Source organism: Sodiomyces alcalophilus (assembly GCF_042370955.1).
Source record: "Sodiomyces alcalophilus JCM 7366 unplaced genomic scaffold ACRALscaffold_4, whole genome shotgun sequence".
Classification (NCBI taxonomy): Eukaryota; Fungi; Ascomycota; class Sordariomycetes; order Glomerellales; family Plectosphaerellaceae; genus Sodiomyces; species Sodiomyces alcalophilus.
Genome location: NW_027263535.1, coordinates 2,460,609 through 2,479,678, shown reverse-complemented (window position 1 = coordinate 2,479,678; position 19,070 = coordinate 2,460,609). Strand labels below are relative to the sequence as shown.

At 56.9% G+C, this 19,070-nt stretch overlaps 5 protein-coding genes across 5 annotated transcripts; 1 reads left to right on the top strand and 4 right to left on the bottom strand.

Annotated features, from left to right (window-relative positions):
* Nucleotides 1-91: 91 nt before the first annotated feature.
* Nucleotides 92-1,528, bottom strand: ACRALDRAFT_1070805 (uncharacterized protein; the record flags this gene model as incomplete). The annotated part of the gene is made up of 1 exon (XM_071017801.1): nucleotides 92-1,528. One exon carries the CDS (start codon nucleotides 1,526-1,528, stop codon nucleotides 92-94), a length of 1,437 nt encoding a protein of 478 aa, XP_070875069.1.
* A 1,046-nt stretch (nucleotides 1,529-2,574) lies between these two features.
* Nucleotides 2,575-7,037, bottom strand: ACRALDRAFT_1063980 (uncharacterized protein). Its single transcript, XM_071016890.1, has 2 exons — nucleotides 5,409-7,037; nucleotides 2,575-5,321 (listed from the first exon to the last, which is right to left on the bottom strand). The coding sequence occupies exons 1-2, from the start codon at nucleotides 6,387-6,389 to the stop codon at nucleotides 3,174-3,176; spliced, it is 3,129 nt and encodes a 1,042-aa protein (XP_070875068.1). The 5' UTR covers nucleotides 6,390-7,037; the 3' UTR covers nucleotides 2,575-3,173.
* A 298-nt stretch (nucleotides 7,038-7,335) lies between these two features.
* Nucleotides 7,336-10,252, bottom strand: ACRALDRAFT_1063981 (uncharacterized protein). Its single transcript, XM_071016891.1, has one exon. It carries the CDS (start codon nucleotides 9,619-9,621, stop codon nucleotides 7,966-7,968), a length of 1,656 nt encoding a protein of 551 aa, XP_070875067.1. The 5' UTR covers nucleotides 9,622-10,252; the 3' UTR covers nucleotides 7,336-7,965.
* Nucleotides 10,253-11,444: 1,192 nt separating this feature from the next.
* Nucleotides 11,445-13,841, top strand: ACRALDRAFT_2103721 (uncharacterized protein; the record flags this gene model as incomplete). The annotated part of the gene is made up of 1 exon (XM_071023153.1): nucleotides 11,445-13,841. A coding segment is annotated over one exon (2,397 nt), but the record flags the coding sequence as incomplete, so codon positions are not given.
* Nucleotides 13,842-15,272: 1,431 nt separating this feature from the next.
* ACRALDRAFT_2027676 (uncharacterized protein) lies at nucleotides 15,273-18,840 on the bottom strand (the record flags this gene model as incomplete). Its single annotated transcript, XM_071020484.1, has 5 exons — nucleotides 15,273-16,121; nucleotides 16,165-16,387; nucleotides 16,462-18,482; nucleotides 18,535-18,683; nucleotides 18,810-18,840. The coding sequence occupies 5 exons, from the start codon at nucleotides 18,838-18,840 to the stop codon at nucleotides 15,273-15,275; spliced, it is 3,273 nt and encodes a 1,090-aa protein (XP_070875065.1).
* Nucleotides 18,841-19,070: the final 230 nt, after the last annotated feature.

Genomic DNA, 19,070 nt, shown 5'->3' with positions numbered 1-19,070 from the left:
ACCATTGGCTGTGGCCCCGTGGGGCAAGGCAATAACCAGCCACAAAACTATATGTACGACTACGTCAGTCAGGACCATGCCATGCCGGAGATCACGTGCACTCCAGGTCAACGACGGGACTGTCCTCCCGCTTCAGGACGGGCTCTGGGCTGCTGCTCAAGTCGATAGTCGAGCTTGGAGTCATCCGCTTCTGTCGCTTTCGCTTCGCCTTCGTCCGGGTCTCGTCTCGCTTGCTTTCTCCCTCCTCAGTGTTACACGCATCCTCCTCCTCATCATCATCATCAGTGGTGGATTCCTGACTATGCTTTCGCTTGGCCGGCACCCAATTCTCATCCAACGCCGGGTCCCCCTTCTTGGAGATCCTGCGGGTCCCCTTGGACGATGACGCCCTGGTTTGAATCTCGGGCATTTGGTACGTACGGCCTGGGAACATGATATTGCTCCCCTTGACGCGATTCTCGATTCGTTCCGCCACTGTTCTCCGTATCGATTCCGTCTCCTTCTTCACCCTCATCCTCACGAATGTGAGCAAATCCATGGGCCGTTCAGCTGGCGGCTCGGCGTGCGACTTGAGGTGTTCAGCCCAGGCCAGCAGATGACGATACGCTCGCCATCGCAGAGCCGTGAAGTCACCCTCCACTTGCTTTGTGGTGTCTCTTAGCATGGCAGCGCGCTGGACCCCGCTCAGCTCTACCTTCAGGCGTGGCGGCGACTGGATGATCTGGATGCGAACACCGCCGAGAAGCGGCTGAAGAGAAGGCTGGTTGGGCTGGACGTGCACTTGAGGATCCATGGTCGGCGGGAGTGGAATCTCCCAGGGGCCACACGTCGGGAGCTTGGGGGCTTCTCGGTACAATGTGGGGGAAGAGCCGGGAATGGCGTAGGCCCAGTGGTCAAGATCTGTGAGGTCGTCGGGACCGAAGGTACGAGGAGGCTCGGACAAGGCCTCTTCTTCGTGGCCCAGTTCGAGTTCGTCATCTAGGTCTGACTCTGGGCCAGTCTCGGGCACTTTTGGGCCATCATCTGTTTCCTGCTCTAGGCTACCGGGAGCTTGTCCGGGAGGCTGTTCAGAACGGTGTTCTAATGCGTTGGGAGTGGCCCCATGATGTCTTGATTGGAGGGCGGGTTGCGGAGAATGTGCTGATGATGCTAGTCTTCGCACAGGGGATGACCTTTCCGGGGAAATCCCTGGAGTGGATTGCCGACTTGGCTGTAGGACGGGGCCAGCCTTTGGCACCTGGTTGACTTGTCGAAGGTAATTGATGAGCTCCTCGGGACTGGTAATGGAATGACCAATGAGTACTCGGTTCTGGGCTGTCGTGAGCCCAACTTCGGATGGCCCCTTTGGCGGGAGGGATGCGAAGGGGAAAGTTTCGTCACCTAGGTCACGGGTTCGCTCGGCGTCAGCGTTCTCTTGTCCCCTCGACGGGTGGAGGGATGTATATATACTGATAGAATCCCAGTAAACCTGGCACGCCTCCCACACGATGTGCTGAAGTGAGCGCCGATAGTTTTGCCTCCGGCTCATCTCTTTGGCACAGGAACGACGGAGCGGGAGCATGAATCTACCGAGAAAGATATCTTTCTGTTCGGCTTTTGTAAGGGGCCGGATAGTCTCGAGCCCAGCCACTTGAGACCAGAAGGCATGGAAGTCGATGGGAAGAGTCATCACGATAAGCTGGCGACAAAGGGAATCGAACCACTCCTCCGACTGGATGGAGGGGAAGGTATGAACCGGCAGTTGTCAAGTGTTCTTGTTGGCTGAAGATCAACTAGTCTTTGGTGGAAGAAAGAGAAGAAAAGTTCTGGTCGAGTTCCCGAGTTCCGGTTGCTATCCCCGTCGAGAGTCGTACGTGCATATCCAGGGTACCTGGCGCCGTTTGAGAAACGAGGTCACCTCGGGTAGGTGGTGAGATTGAATAGAATACTTGGAAAGGCAAGAGCTGCAGGTCTTCGTGGTCTGGGGTAGAGGTACCTTGACCATGGCTCTGGCGTCGAGTCTTCTTCAGGTAGGTACCTACCTAGGCAGGTGCCTGGTCACCAGGAGAGCTCTTGCCTCTGAAAGCAGACTCCCTTTGAGTGTGCCTAGGTACCTAGGTATGTGCGACCACGGGTACCTTGGGTAGCCAGGTACTTCAATTTTCACAGTGACTTATTAATTCATGCCATGGAGCTGGGCATCCATCCAGACAACGACTGTCCAGACACCTCCCGACAAGGCAGACCTTCCTCTATACACTTGACATATCACTCCACCGATTCACTCACTCTAACACAAGCTCCTTCGTCACAACACACTATGTACCGGCATGGGAGACACTACGAGTAGCTAGGGACGCCGGGCATCGCGCACCTGGGTAGTATCAGGGAGGTGGAAGTCCCAGAAAGACTTGTCATGGAAGAAGCGGAATGAATGCCTTGACCGACGTCCTGGTAATGGGCGTCGGCGACGAGCCGAGCAATCCTGTATGACCGCCATTACAAGTTTACCTGCCATTATTCCATCCTTTTGTATCAGGGGAAGATTTCACAACCATGGAGTATGGATACAGTATCCTACAGTAAAACCATCGAGCTATAACTGAAGAGAGATGTATTTATGTGAATATATTTGGATCGAAACACCTAGCCTCTACCGTATAGCAAACATCCTGGCATGTGATTATCCCCAGTTTCCCTCGCTCTTTTGTAGAATGCTAAGAAAATGTCGGCAGAAATCAAGTCGCAGCCGGACTGCTCACGACTAGCGAGATGGTCTGAAATCAATGCAATCAAGGGCCGTAAACTCGTCGTGAAGGGAAAACGCACCGAAAAAAAAAATGGAAGGACTTCGCCAAAAATCCTTTGCACCTTTTCACTTTCCCACCAGCCCTCAAATGCTACGTCAGACATGCTTTCGTCTACCAAACATGTCAAAACGCCAGGCTTCGGTGTTCGTGCTGCCCACAGACCTTGATTCCCAGCCTCCACCGACTTGACGCCAGATCCCATGTTCCGAAACGTAAAAGTATATCAAACGCAAAGAAGGCAAGACGAGACGGCCGTCCTAGACGGCAAGATAGTACAATAACTTGGGAGGGTAATCAGCCGGCCGTGAGAGGAGTTCCACCCAGCTTGAAGTGGAAGAACAAGAGAAAGAAGAGAAGACTCCGGTCATGGGCCCGCTGGCCAGCTTAACAGCCATCGTCGTCCTCACACTCGCTCATGCTGCCGTAGCCCGTGTCGGCTTCCATACCGACAAGAGATTTCGTGATGCTTAGGCATCGGTCGACCATCTTATGCCGCACCTCCTGGTCCAGGCCGCTCTTTTCGCCCGGCGCGCTTCCAATCCAGATCCGGATACTGCCCGCCAAGCATTCGAGTGTCGTGCCGAAAGTCTCAAAGGCCTCGGGGTGGCTATGTAGCTCGTCCATCAGCCGAAAGAGGGCCGTGCATCCGAGGAGAGACATGTCGGCCATCACAGAAGGCTGCACGGTTTCCTCGACAAACTGGACCATCTCTCGAAACGACGCGGCCGTCTCGGGGCGTTGCATCTTGGAAATGGCCGCAGAGCAGCCGAGAGCGACCCCGAAATCGGGAGCCATCTTGGTGTCGGAGTAAGAATCGAGCAGCAACGATGCAGCATCGTTGACCAGTTGCTGCGGGCTGCCTGTGGGACAGGCCATTCCGCTGTCCGATGCCTTGCTTTCGTCTCGCCCATGGTCGAAAAGAACGGCACGGGCCACGAGCGCACGACCCTGGGCGGCAGAACCAGCAGGGGCCGCGCGGATGGCCTCCCGAACGAGCCCTTCCACTGTTTCCCGCGCGACGGCATCATGCTTCTCGGCCCCCAGATGGGCCCACAGCGCACGCTGGACGTTTTGGCAGGACCACCAGGCCGCGACGGCGTCCATGGGCGACCGCACGGCATGGTCGTCAACCACAGTGTCCATTCCGTCCGCGATGCCGTTGACATTCTCTGTAGTCGGGAGGTTCCAGGCCAAGTTATACGCACACTGAATGACGCTATCATTCAAAACATCACCGCAGTCATGGTCGAGAAGGGCGGCAAGGTGCTCGGGCAAGTCATCTTCGACCGGCCGACTGTCGGGCGCCTGCCGCATATGATCACGCAGTCGTCGCTTGGCCTCATTCCACCGAGATCTCGCCAACCTCGCAGCGATGACGTTGTGCAGCCCCATGGGCCCGAAATCCCAAAGGAGCACGCGGATATGAAGGGCCTCTAGCATCAGCCGGAGCGGCGTGTCGGGCAAGGTTCCCGATGCGAGGAGCGTCAACGCCAGCCGAAACTTGTTGATCTCCACATCTCCGCCAGCGAGCTGAGCATCCAAAGCGATCGTCCACGCCTTGACGCGTGCCGTTTCCTGCTCTTCCGTGAACCCAGTAAGCGACTGGTATCGATCCATGCCAACCGCGTTCCGTAAACTCAATTTCAACGTCTTGATAATCAGAGCGGCAGCCTCCAACAAAAGGTTGTGCTCGGGGACCCAAACGGTCTGGATAGCCGTCAGCCATGCCCGCCGCCGGATGTGAATGGGCGACGCCAGAGACGGTACGGCCTGGAGAGATCCATTGGCTTGCTGCAGCCGCTTCTTATCCTTCTTCTCCGATGGGAAAAAGACGGACGGAAGGAAGACGTATAGCACGACGCCGAAGAATAGGACCAGCTTGAGATGCGAGAGGAGACGAGCGACCGGAACGGCATGCCCGGCCACGTGGAAGTGCGAGCCGGGGCCAAAGTGACGGAGTAGGTGAACAGGGAGCGCAAACAGCCCACGACCCTGGGGAGTCTCGTTGCTCTGCTCCTCGGTTCGCACGGCTTCGAGGACCATGAGGCCGGCGAGGGAGCCGACCATGAGCTTCCCGAAATAGGGGCCGACGTTGTTCCAGCGCCCGTTTTGCTGCGATTGCTGCTGCTGCTGGACCTGCTGCTGGCGCAGCATCTCTGGATCACCGGGGCGGAACGATTGTTGCGGCACGGGATAGGGCTGGCCGACGGCCATTTGGGCCGAGAGAATCCGTTTCATGTCGTCAGGCACCTGGATCAGTCCCTGGGCCGATTCTGGTCGCGATGTTCCCAAGGGAGGCGTGGCCATGTATTGGTCTTGAGGATACTGCATCGGAGTCGGTGCTTGCTGCATGGGACTCATGGTGGGGTTCATGTTCCCGGCCATGGCACCCGTCATGGCGCCGGTCATGGCACCTGCCATGAACAACTTTTCGAAAGCTGCGATCCGGGCATGCATCGCGTTGTTCTCGTCCCTTAGCCTGTTGTTTCGTTTCTCCAGATGCCGAATGTACTCTGCGGCCTTGCTCAGAACCTACAAGCGCGTTAGCCCAATTACGCCCCGCTCTCACGTCACAAGCATGAGGCGCATTTCATTTCTGTCTTGTCGGGTCCCACGTACCGTGGCCTTGTTGAGTTTATGAGCCGGAGTCAATCCGTGTAGCTCTTCCCGGTCCTCTGTCGTGTCTTCGCCACGTGCACTCTTGGACATGATTCGCAAACTCGGCACGCTGTCTCTCAGGGCGGCGATCTTGTCGTTGAGGTTTGTCCGGTATCTCTTCTCGATCATGTTGTGGGCCGTTTTCTTGACAGGCTGAGGAGTAGACTGTTCCTCGTCCTCATCGGATCCATCGGCGGAGGACTTGCGTTTTCGGTTGGTTTTTCTGGACTCGGGCGCGTCGGGAGTGGAACGGGCAGTTGCGGCTGAACCCTTCGCTTCGCTAGTGGCCGACCCAGGGCTTGGTTCGCTCCGAGGTGATTGATACTGGAGATGGGCCGGCATGGCAATGTTACGAAGATTTTCCTGCTGGGCCGGAGTGAGGTCGACTGGACGGGAGCCAGTTGATTCCGTCGATGGCTGAGGAGTGGGTACCTGTCTGGCGGGCAACGAGGTGGTGGTGGTGGTGGTGGTGGTGGTGGGCAGAGCAACTGGGTTAGGGAAGAAATCGGCCGCTGACGTGGCTGGTTGCTCCAAGCCGGCGACGGAGGAAGGAGATTCTAGCTGCTTTTGGTTGTCTGACGGTTGTTGCTGTTGCGGTTGCTGTTGCGGTTGCGGCTGGTGTTGGGGCGGGGGAAATTCCCAAGGCGCACTCGGGAAGAGCGGGGGCGCTGGGGAGGCAGCGGTAGAGACTGGCAAGGAGAAATTGAAGGTATCGCTTGATGGGGGTTCCTGATAGGCCCAATACGATGGGTCATACAACAATTGACGATGGTCGGGGTTGTTGGAAGCGTCGGTAGGGGCGGTAGGGACGGTGGTGTTGTCGGGTCCGGAGGCAGAAGGAACGGTCTTGACGTCGTCAAAGGCCGAGTCGTCGAAGGCCGGCAAGACACCCATGCTAGACTCGTCGAAGCCAAATATGGCCCCGGCATCGTGGTCGGCCATTTCGGTGGGCGTGGAAAGATGCGGCGATGGGCTGATTCAATGCATGGAGAAAATCAAGTCAATACCCTCCTGAGCCAAAGGCCGGAGCGCGCAAGGAATGAATCCCGCTCTGTACAGAAGCCCGTCGTAAGAGATGGTTCGAGATGAGCTGATGGCAGTCGGTCGCTATCGGCGAAAGAGCGGATGGATGACACGATAACGGGGAAGATCGTACGACGAAATGTGGCCGCAGTAGATGAAATGGATGATGAGAGGTGGGAGAGCGGGGATGTTGAGGCTGGATAGAGAGAGTAAAATCGTGCGATCAGACTGGGTGTCTGAAGGGCAAATAAAGATAAAAATAGAAAAAGAAATTGGGAAATGAAAAATGAAAATGAAAATCGATGGAAAAAAATGTATATATGGCAAAGTCTGTGGACAAGATGGATGTAATGGAATCAACGAGAATGAAGCGATTTACGGTGGGTGCGTTGATTGCGTTGATGTCGATAATAGGATGCGTTTGGATTCCTGTGGCGAGCAGAAAGGTTGGAAAGGGGAAACTCGGATGCAGAGGTGGGGGGAGAAGAAGGGAGAAGGTCATCGTACGATGAGCTGCTGTCTGGCTGAGGTCGAGGACATCGTCCCGGTACCGCCAAGGCGATGAAGAGTGGGGCCCTCGCAGCTTTTCCTATGCGAGGTACCATACTGGGTAAGTACAGCAGAGTACTTGTCGTCATAGGTCCCACACACCGGTCGCTGAAAAACTTGAAGTACGTATGCGTACCTACTTGTATCCGTACTACCTTCACTACGTACCTAAGCATTTCAACGCAGCTGTTCCGAACAGTCACCGGAGGGCCAGCGGATCTGGTCGGCTTTAACGATCGGATGCACTGTTGGCTGGTACTTGGCTTTTTCTTTTTTTTTTCTTCTTTTTATCCCATCGACAATTCCGGGTTCCTACGGGATTTGGTACTTCGTACTTAGGTAATCTTCCATTCACTTTTCATCCCCTTTTCAACCGTAACATATGACGTTGAACACCGGAAACTCGGCTGCTTTCATGTACCTCCGAGTATGCTGGTCACAAGTAAATTCTTGTACTTCGTACGAGAATGATCAGAAGTGCAAATACTGTACGAAAAACAGTTGGAAACAGAACGCCTTCCCACTACCTAGATCGGTCTCTGAGACACGACGACCAGGTATGTACTCCCTGATCTGTACATATATATATGAGATATGAGGTTGGGAATATGAGTAATAGAAAAGAACAAGTGTGACGAGAAGACATAAAGCATAAGCTAACATTGGGATCACGTCCATTCCCCAGGGAGCCGTCGCCTAGCAGCCACCCAACCGTATATACCTAGGATGGCCATCAACATGCCAGCCTGGTCCTCTAAATTCCCCGCTGCCGGATATCGTCTATCGTGAGTAATGGTATAATATGTGTTGTCCTCCCCTCCTCTTCCTGGGTATCTGCCGCCGCTTCATCCCGGCGTCTCCTTATCCATCATTAGCCATGACAACAAGCACAAGCCTAATCGTAATTGTCCGTTCCATTTCCAGTTCCTCCCCGAGGTGTCGCACTCTACCAAATATCGTTGCTATCTTCGACCAGTGCCATGGTCGGCGTCTTCGGCTCCAGCCTCCTCATCCGCTTCCGGTCCGCCTTGGTCACCAGAGACGGCGTCATGGGCATGCAGGGCGTGAACGGCTGGTAAGGTGAGTAGGGCACCGCGGTCCCCGGCGTGCGCGCCGACAGGGGTGATAGCGGGCCCGTGCGTTCGAAGACGGTCTGTTTCGTAGCCGTCTGCGACGACGTAGACGACGTCATGACTGGTTCGTACGCCCGTAGCGGCAGCGTCCCGCCGGCGCGTATGGCCGAGGGCGGAGCTTTCTTTTGGAATGTCGCTCCGGGCTTGGGCGACGACGGCAAGGTCGGGAACCGCGTGACGCTGGGCTTGGGCGACACCGGGAGGCCCATCAGCGGGGTCTCGGACGATGCCGAAGCCGGGTCGACTTCGCTTCGAGGCCCCGACCGGCTCCCCCTCTCCCTCTCCCTCTCCCTCTCGGACATATGTGCGCCTATGCGCTCGTCGATGCTCTGTGTGCTCTCCGGTGAGGGACCGGGGGTGACGGGAGAGTGTTGGCCCTGACTGGGTCGGCGCAGTTGCTGGACGGCGCCGAAAGACACTTGGTTTGTCGGGCCGGGAGGCGGGGGAGGAGGAGGGAGGGGTGCGTAATGGCGCGGGGGAATGGTGTCCATCTCCTGCGACTCGGGCGGGGGAAATGTTCCCGACTTGGGCGTCATGATTGGCGACGAGATGGTTAGCCCTTTCATGCCGCTCTTCTTCCTCGGCGATCGCAAGGCCGAGAGGATGGATGACGCCCTGGACTGTGGCGTCTTGTCTTCCTTGGACAAGTCGAGCTGGGCGGGTTTCGTTCTTTCCTTCCGGAACGTCCCCGTGGACGACGACTTGTCCGACGTCGACGACCGTGAGTGGTGGGCGGAAAGCACTGGCGTGCCCTGCAGGATGATGCCCTGTTCTTTCGCTTCCTCGTGCTCCAACACATACTTGTACATCTCCTCGAGCTGAGATTGCGCCATTTGTCTGTCCATGGCGACCACCCTCTGGTCGACCGAGAGATCAACGCCCGGGGCGGCGACGGTAGATGATGGCGACGGCGCGACGTAGGGTGTTTGCGAGGGGGGGGGGAAGAAGAACTCGTCGGCTCTGTCGGGGGAAGGGTGGTGGGAGAATGTGCGGACAGGGCTTCGAGGAATGCTGCGGGGCGAATTGGGCGGAATGATTCTGAGGTTCGGGAGCGGTTTCCGCTCCTCGATGCAGTCTGTTTCGTTGTCGCCGGCGACGAGGGCTTCTCGACGTCTCTTGGAGAGCACGACAAGGAAGAAGGCTACGATTACGAGCGAAACGCCATACGCACCGGCGATGGCACCAATTTGAATGGGGAGGAAGGCCGGGTCACTCAAGACGCCGGCGACGTTGGCGTTGGCGTTGGCAGGAAAGGCGTTTTCAGGCTCAGACGCCCGGGCGGTGCGTAGTAGCTGATGGTGGTTCTCGTAGTGGCTTTTGGTCTCACGCACCAACGGCGAGGCGTGGGCGTCACAGCAGCACAGGAGTGAAAAGAAGAGAATAAATAATCTCGATGCAGAGGGAAGAAAGAAAGGCAAAGGACCACCACTTTGTAAACAGAGTCCCGAATCAAGTCGGACCCTGGGCATCGTGGGCAAGGCCTCGAGGACGCCGGGCGGTCTTTAAAGGGCGAGCCAGGAACGATGATCCTACCTCCTGAGGGTCGATCCGAAACATGTTGTGATGAGGATGGGGGAGGAGGCAGCAAGGGGAGAAGAGAAGAGAAGACCGGATAGGCGGCACACACAATGCGTATATACCTGCAAAGCGGTTGATGATGTACGGGCTGCGTCGAGATTGGCGCTGTACCATGTGAGCTGCATCCTGACTTGCTGGAGGGCCCATGTCCGGACCCGGCACTAGCAACGCCCACGACACCTGCTTCCCACCACTGGTTGCACACGCATAAGACGGTGACAAGAGTATTAGCGCCTGTACGGGAAAAAATGGGCTCAGGGCAGCGGCCATGGTGTCATGAGGAGGCTGGAAACAGATGCTGATATTTGCCTCGACTACCCTGCGGGGAGGCCCGGGGGTGCCCCGGGAAGACGAGGACCGTCCCGCGATGTGGTTGGCCGGATCGACGTGACGACCAAGGAAATTAAGCGCCGACAATTGTCGACCGGGGTGATGATTGGCAGGCAACGTCCATCAGATTGACCAATCGTCCGCTTGGTCAACTCGGAGATTCCCAGCGCCGACGGACATGGCTGATGGTGATTGCCAAATGGAGGCATAGAATACCACGTTGATAAACTCGCGTACAGAGTCTTATCGTGGGTTCTATACTGTACCCCGTATGAGAACTCCCAGACGTGAGATCAATCGCATGATTGGGAAGCAAGGTCTGTCCGCGGATGGAGGAAGCAAGTGCGTGGCCTGCGAGGGTTCGTGTGGGTGTGGTGCTCAACTGCGTGCTGCGGTACCTACTCCTGGATATGTATAACATGCAGAAGACTAAAATAAATCGAAGCAAGGGGCACTTGCATGCTTGACGTGTGTGATACCTGTCGCCTTGCTGTGTTCGGGTTGGGCTCGTGGAAAGTTGGCCCTGCCGCACGAATCCTCAAGCCCAACTCCATCGTACCTCACGGAGCAAGGCGGTGCCGTTTCTTGACGAGGAGATGTCAGTGATCGGAACTCTCACAATGGGTGATGGGAGCCGAGAGCAATAATATGGCGGACTAATGTGCTCCTGAACTGACTAGTGATGCCGTAGTAGTTATCACATCACCGACTTCCTCGAATAAAAAGGCTCAAAGGGTGACTTGGCTTGTAGATCACGAGAAAGAGGGGACAAATTGGAGGCAACGTCCGCTTTGGACTGAACTCGAGACCGCTCGGATCTGCCCATTGTGATTGTGGTCAGGGAGTCTCAATCACATCTCAATCACAAGCCGCCAGTGGCTTTGTTCATCGTTGCAGGAGGCGATTCCAGTCGCCAATGGACGTTTATAGCGAGACACCATGTGATGAAATGACTGTGATAAGAGATGCCGCTGTCGTTCTGTTCTTGTGGGCATCGTGAGAAGGTGGTGATGGTGAATCGAATCACCGAGAGGCGGTGTGATGGTGTGACTGATTACGTAAAGCCACCCGTTCGGACGTCTCCACCCACAAACCCAAATTGGTCCGTGCACTCCCGAGGAAAGCGTCACGTGACCTCGTGCGCGTACGAAGTACTGCACTTCGTACGTCGTTTGACCGCGACCAACACCAAAACACTCACGACGCGTACATTCGAGCAACAACGGAGCCCGCCGATTCCTTTTTGGCGTTGGGTTTTTCAATCAACGCAGCTAAGCAATACCACTGACAAATTGAAAAAGCCCACTCCTCAAATTCGGCTCACTAGTCATTCCATCGTTCCCATGCGACCTCCTCAGACGTTCCATGGACTTTTCTGCTCACCATGAGCTTATCCAGCTCCGCCCCGGGCCCGGCTGAATCCATTCTGGCGACCCTCAACAGCGCCCAATGCCGAGCTGTTACCTCTCCGGCCGCCACGGTGGCCATCCTGGCCGGCCCAGGAAGCGGAAAGACCCACACCCTGACCTCGCGCGTAGTATGGCTCGTCGACAATGTCGGTTACCAGCCCACCGACGTCATCGTGGCGACCTTCACAGTCAAGGCGGCGCGGGAAATGAAGGAGCGCATCGGAAAGGCCCTCGGCCAGGGGCGAGAGAAGAAGATCGTCCTCGGCACCTTCCACAGCATCGCGCGTCGGTACCTGGCAACCTACGGGAAGCACATCGGCCTGGATCCCAAGTTTGGCATCGCCGACGACGGGGACTCGAGAGCCATCATCCAGCGCATCTGCAAACGACTGGGCCTCGGCGTCGACCCGCCCATGGCCCGAGCCTGGATTAGCAAGAAGAAAGCCAAAGGATCCGACGACAGCCCCAAGAGGCTTCCGAACGGCAAACCCGCCCCCGAGAATCCGGACCTGGAGACGTGCTATTGCGAGTACCAGCGCCAGCTTGAGCGATCCAACTTGCTCGACTATGACGACCTGTTAACCAAGTGCGTCCAGCTGCTGCGGGATTATCCTTCTTGCGTGTCCAACGTCCAGGCAGTCCTCATCGACGAGTACCAGGATACCAATGGCATACAGTACGAGCTCATGAAACTCTTTGCACAAGCGAGACAGCGCATCACCATCGTCGGCGACCCTGACCAGAGCATCTACGGATGGCGATCCGCCGAGATACGGAACCTTTTCAGGCTCCTAAAGGAGTACCCCCGGGCCGACGAGATTTCCCTCGAAGAGAACTACCGGTCGTCCCAGGCCATCTTGGACGTTTCGCTCAAGGTCATCCAGCAGGACAAGAAGAGATACCAGAAGGCGCTGCTCCCGGTCCACAGCAAGGGAACCCGGCCCGTCCTGCGGCGTCTCAAGACGGCGGCGATCGAGGCCGAATGGATCGTGGCGGAGATGCGCCGCGTGGTTCTCATGTCGGGCAAGATGATGGATTACGAAGATGTGGCCATACTTTTAAGATCAGCCGCCCTCTCGAGGCACATCGAATCCGCCCTGGGGAAAGCCGGCATCCCATACCGGATGGTGGGCGGGTTCAAGTTTTATGAACGAGCCGAGATTAAGGTCGTGGTCGACTACCTCCGTGTCATCCATCGGCCTGAGAACAACGATGCTCTAGCACGGATTATTAATGTGCCCCGCCGGGGTATCGGTGAGGCCACCATTAGTGCCCTGCTCCGAGAGGCGGAGGAAGCCGGAATCAGCCTCTGGGCACTGCTGGACAAGCACTGCCGAGGCGACCGGAGGGCAAAGACGAACATCAAATCGGCCATGGAGCAGAAAATCAGCGGGGGTCTGCTGAGGCTCGTCAAGTCCGTGAGGAAGAAAGTCGAGGAACCTCCTTCCGGGAGCCCATGCTACCACCTGGTTGATCTGATTCAGAACTTGCTTTCCCAGCTGAATCTCCAGAAGTACGTCGAGGAAACATGGCCCGAACAACACGAGAGCCGATGGGCAAACGTGCAGGAATTCGTCAACCTGGCAGGGGATTTCATGAGAGGTCTCAGCGCAAGCGAGCAGGACGACCGCCTGCCTGAGATTGAGGGGCTGCAACAGGAGGAAGAGACGGACGCCTTGGGCCGGTTCCTCGCCAATGTCGCCCTGGCGTCCGACGCGCAGAAAGACGACGCTGACGATAACAAGGCGAGTGTGACGATATCGACCATCCACGCTGCGAAGGGGCTGGAATGGCCCGTGGTCTTCATCCCCGCCGTATACAATGGATCGATCCCCCATATGAGGTCGGACAACCTCGACGAGGAACGCAGACTGCTATACGTCGCTATGACACGGGCAAAGTCGCTGCTCTACCTCAGCTGTCCGCTCTACCACCAGAAGTCTGCGGGCGGAGGAGGCAATAGTGGTGAAAAAACAGAACTCTCGCGGTTCATCCCCTCGGAGATCCATCCGTACTTTGCCAAGACGGGACCATCCTTTAGCACAGAGGTCATACGGCACGTGGCCAAGATTCTGGGCCGCGAGAAGGACATTCCTTCAGCTGAGAAGATTTTCAGTGGCATGCCGCTTATGGAGAGGCTAGAGGATAACTTGCATCCCGAGGATCCAGAAGATTCAAATAACGATTTGCCATCCGGTAAGAACGGGTGGCGGAACCGGCGTCCACCCGGCGTACAGGCCTCTGCCCACGACGATGTCGGTGAGGTGGATTCCGGCCCGTCCTGGCACGCCACGACCATGGCGTCATCTTCGACCTTTACCATATCGTCCCTGCCAGGATTCACCACGGCCAGTAAGCATCGGTCTGTCGTCGAGGGAGGGGGAGATGGGAAGGGAAAGGGGCTTCCGCCATCCATGGATGGCAACGGCACCGCCCATTCGAAGCCGACGGCCGGAAGGCGAGGAGGAACGACGAAACGACCCGCCGACCAGTCAAGTATGTGGGGATTCGTGGCGAAGAGACACAAGTCGGACCTCTCCAACATGACCTCGGTCTCGCCTCGACCAGACGGCGCTGGTGCTGATGCTGGTCCTGGTCCGGGTCTCCGTCGCCAAACCTCCGCAACACACGGCCCGCGCAACGTACAGCACATCCATGCCCAGCGAACGGAGACGCAACCCAGCGCCATCGCGCCGGAACTCGCACGGCACAAGCTCGGATCGGCGGCTACCGCGATGAGACGACCGAGGAGACCAACTTACGACCCTACGATCGACGGTCCGAAGCAATGTTACCCCAACTTCTCCAGCTCACCTCCGAGAGCCCCGTCGCCTGAAAAAGAAAACGAAAACCGAGACAAGGCCGAAGTGCAACAGGCGAGAGAGCGGCCGGCTAGTTGTCTCCACGTGACCACGACGACGACAGTGACGCAAGGATACGGCAAGTTTGTGAGGCCGGCCGCGATACGAAAGGAGGGGGGTGTGCCGCCGCTGGACCGGCTTCGTAGGCCATTCAAGAAGCTCACGATGAATCGAGGGAATGCAGCATAATGAGTGTATAGGTATATGGTGGGATGAGCCTGGAGTTGTAGGTACGTCGGGAAAGCTAAGTGATGCTGAGGCTCGACTTGCGTATGGCGTACGGTTTGATATGCGCATCTCACGACAAAGAGCCGGCTAAGACAGCCGCATCAGCTTCGATCTCAGACACCCTTTGCCCCGTTGGGCCGATGGAAGACAGCCCCAATATTATGGCTGAACATAACGTAGTAGCTTACAGGGCTCACAGCTAGGCATGTCGGCTTGGCTTTTCATGTGATGATGCGGGAGTCGTAAATAACGACTCCTATACTACGACGCCATCCTTACACATAAGATGTGTCTTTGCTCTTTACCCTTCCTAGTCCACATCTCACTACAGTCCCGATCATATGATAATAGGTTTCGGCGGCATCAATACAATCCCACAATCACAATCCTCGCAAAGTACTTGAAGATCTTTCTGCTGGACCAAAAACTGTATCCCGAAGACCGACTTGCACCACACTCAACCCACCACACACCCAACCGTCGGCTTCACTCCACTAACCACAATCATGTCCTATAGTTTCGCTCAGGTGCCTCAGTCACCTTTCTCTTGGTCCTGGGACTGGACGGTGAACTAAATGACTTGCGTGAAGATTTATATCGCCTTCGGTATATATAGTACTGACTCCCCTCCTGTCTACTTCTCTTGCATTGCTCTCCTGTTCGATGTTCCACTGACCCTCATAAATCAAATGCGACACCACGAACGCCATATACTCACCAGTCAGGGACACTCCCGCACCCTCCACCAGCCATAATCGTAACGGGCTTCCTGGCAGCCATACCCCCGACCGGTTCGACGCCCGGCTTCCGCCCCCTCCGCCCCTTGAAGCCGACCTTCGCATCCAACGCCGCAAAAGGGTGCTCGCCGCTTTCCCCCTTGCGCAACATCCATTTCGTCGTCCCCAGAGCAGCGTCGAGCTCCTCAACGGGCGGCAACTTGACATAGACCATCCCGTCGTCCCGCTCCTCCGCTTCAAAGGTCGCTATGCTCATCTCGGCGTCGTTGCGGCAGTCGCCCGATGTCAGGTCAAAGTTGCGCTTGTGGAACGGGCACGATACGTAGGGTGCTTTGCCCGCCGCTTCCCCATTGGTGGTGCTGCTGCTCGCCCCGTTGACGCCCTTCGTCCCGTTACATACCGTGGGCCTCGGGTCTTCGCCAATCAGCCCATCCGACAGCGCGAAAGCCCGCTTGTGAGGACACATCTGCTGCGTGGCGTAATATCGTCCTCGAACCCTCCACACGGCTAGCTGCGTGTCCCCCCTCTTCACCGCCGCCGACACGCCGCTCGGCGCTTCGTCCGCTCCAGCAAAGTACGACGCCTCCAGCATGGGCTGCCACGCCAGTGAAGACCACCGACTCCTGAGGCCCTTGAAGTCTTCCTTGGCGGCGGCGTCCTTGGCCCAGTACACCGGCCGCTGCTGGCCCCGGTCAACCTCCACCTCCGTAACGTCGACGGCCTCGTCCGTGTTGGCGAATTGCCGGAACCGTTCCGACAGGTCCGGCGATTTGATGGCCTCTGCCCACTCGTCGAAGAAGGAGTCGACGAGCTCCTGCATCTGGGCCTCCAGTGACGCACATATGCCCCAGCTTGTCCTCCAGGATCACTTCCTGCAGGTACTTGAGCCCACCCGGCAGGTTCTCGAGCCAACGAGCCGTGCGCTGCAGTTTGTCCGCCGTCCGGATGTAAAGCATGAGATAACGGTCGAGGATGGGGATGACGTCGGCCGGGGCCACGTCCTTGGCCAGCAGTTCGCTGTGTTTTGGGTTGGCGCCACCGTTGCCTCCCACGAAGATGTTGAAGCCTTTCTCCGTCGCGATAAGACCGAAGCTGTGAAAGGAAAAGGCCAAGTTAGCTTGTTGCCCTCGTCCTTCCTAGAGAGCCTAACACGTCGATGGACTTACTCTTTGTTCTGGGCCTCGGCGCACTCACGGACACACCCGCTGACGCCGCCCTTGATCTTATGTGGCGCGCGGACGCTCTTGTACCGCTCCTCCAGACGCACGGCCATGCCAACACTGTCTCCGATGCCGTACCTACACCATGTCGTCCCGACGCAGCTCTTGACGGTCCGGAGAGACTTGGCATAAGCATGGCCGGATTCCATACCGGCCTCGACTAGCGTCCTCCAGATATCCGGTAGGTCCTGTTTCTTCGCTCCGAACATGTCGATGCGTTGCCCACCCGTGATCTTGGTGTAGAGCCTATACTTGGCGGCGACCTCGCCGATGACGACGAGCTTTTCCGGAGTGACCTCGCCACCGGCCATGCGGGGAACGACACTGTACGTCCCGTTCCGTTGGATGTTGCCCAGAAAGCGGTCGTTCGTGTCCTGCAGTCCATGGGTCGTCTTGTGCATGACGTGCTTGTTCCACAGCGAGCTCAGTATGCTGCCGATGACGGGTTTGCAGACCTCGCAGCCGAACGAGTCCCGGTCGTTGCCGACCTCGCGCATCACGTCTGGGAAGGTCCGGAACTGCTTGACCATGACGATGTTGTAGAGGTCGGCCCGTGAAAAGTTAAAATGGGGGCAGAGATGGTTTTTGACCTCGTTGCCCATGGCGGCCATGGATTTGTTGAAGATGGTCGTGACAAGGGGTAGACAGCCGCCGCAACCGGTACCGGCCTTGGTGCAGGACTTGACGTCGCCGATGCTTTTGCAGCCCCCTTCCTTTACTGCCTGGATGACGTCGCCCTTTGTCACGTTGTGGCATGAGCAGACTTGGGTATCATCGGAGAGGTCGTCGTCGTCGTCGCCGTCTTTCTTTGCTCCCAGGATGAGCTGGCTGGGGGGTACGTCCAGCTCTTTCATGGATTTGACCATGGGAACTAGTTTGATGTAGTCACTTGTGTCCCCAATCATCATCCCCCCTAATAGATATTTCCCATCGTCTGTGAAGAGGTACTTCTTGTACACCTTCTGAAAGGGGTCACGGTAGGTAAGGGCCTTGACAGGGATCAGGCCAGGCGAGGAACCATTTGTGCCATTGGCCATAGTCAAGATCTTGCTGGGCTTCTGCTCGGACTTGGCTTTCTTCGCGACACGAGGCGGTAGGTGCTGTGGCCCGTCGCGGTCCGCAAAGAAGTCGCCGAAGCTGGCAACATCCACGCCGAGCAGCTTCAGCTTGGTGCTCAGGTCGGGGCGCTTGAACCTCCTGGGCTGGTGGAGCTTGGCTTGGGTGAGGTTGAAAGCCAGCACATCGGCCATCTCGACGCCCGGCGCGATCAGACCAAAAGTCTGGCCCCGCCAGTTGGCGCACTCGCCGATTGCGTAAATGTCGGGTTCGCTGGTGCCAAGGTCGTCTCCAACGATGATTCCTCCCGCGCGCTCGGCACATTCAATCCCGGCTTTCCGGGCCAGGTCATCTCGGGGTCGAACACCGATAGCGAAGCATACGGTGGAGCAGGATATCCGCTCACCATCCTCGAAGAGGAGGCCTTGTACGTGGTTATCCGAGTCCACTTCGATCCTGGCCACCCGCTTCTGCAAGAGAACGTCGAGGCCGAGTTGGCGTACCTGCTCGACGACCATGAAGCCAGCATCTTCGTCAAGCTGCCGGCTTAGCACCCACGGATTCCTCTCGATGAGCTTTACCCTATCGTAGCATTCCAAGTCCATCATAGCCTTGGCCGCTTCCAGGCCCAGCAGGCCACCCCCTATCACAGCACTCGTGGTGCCTTTTCTCCTGTCGGCAAAGTCGATAAGGCGGGTGAGATCGTCGATGGTGCGGTACACAAAGACACCCGTGGCGTCATGGCCCGGGGTTTGCGCGGGAAGGAGGGCATCGGAACCGGTGGCCAGCACCAGAACGTCGTACGAAATGACTTGCCCGGTTGAGCATGTCACGGTTTTCGCCTTGGAGTCAATGTCCGTTGCTCTTGTGTTGACGAAATAGCTCAGAGCTCCTTCGGGGGATGTATGATACTGCGAAACGTCAACCATCGGCTTCATGAATGTTCTGTAGGGAGCAGCATACCCATTCTTTCGGGTTCAAGTAAAGATTCTCGATCCGCCGGTGCTCAAAATATGTAGTCAACCCGACTCTGTTGTATGCCAAATGGGGTTCCTCTCCAATGATCACAATGTCGTATTCTCGACTTGGAGCATCCAGCTTGAGCACTTTCTCTCTGTACCATTGTTAATAAATCATCGAAAAGCATGCGGGGGAGAAGGTCAGGTCGCGGGCCGTGGGAGGAGAATACATGAATGCACAGCCCACCATTCCCAGCCCGACAACCACGAGCTTCTTACGTCCGGACGTGCCGGCTACGTCGACAGCCATGTTGTTTTGGTAACAGTAAAGAATGGCTGACAATGTGATGCAATTCAATTCGAGCAGGAGTGAGGATGGGAGAGAGCCAAGAGAGAAAAGGGACGAGACGACTAGTGAGAGAAGAAGGGGGAGGTCAACACAATTAGGGTCAGGGGAATGAAGTCTTTCACGTGGGCTATTTACTCGGCCGGGAGCACGATATGGTTTTAGAAATAACCCTGAGTAGCGAGTCGCATCAG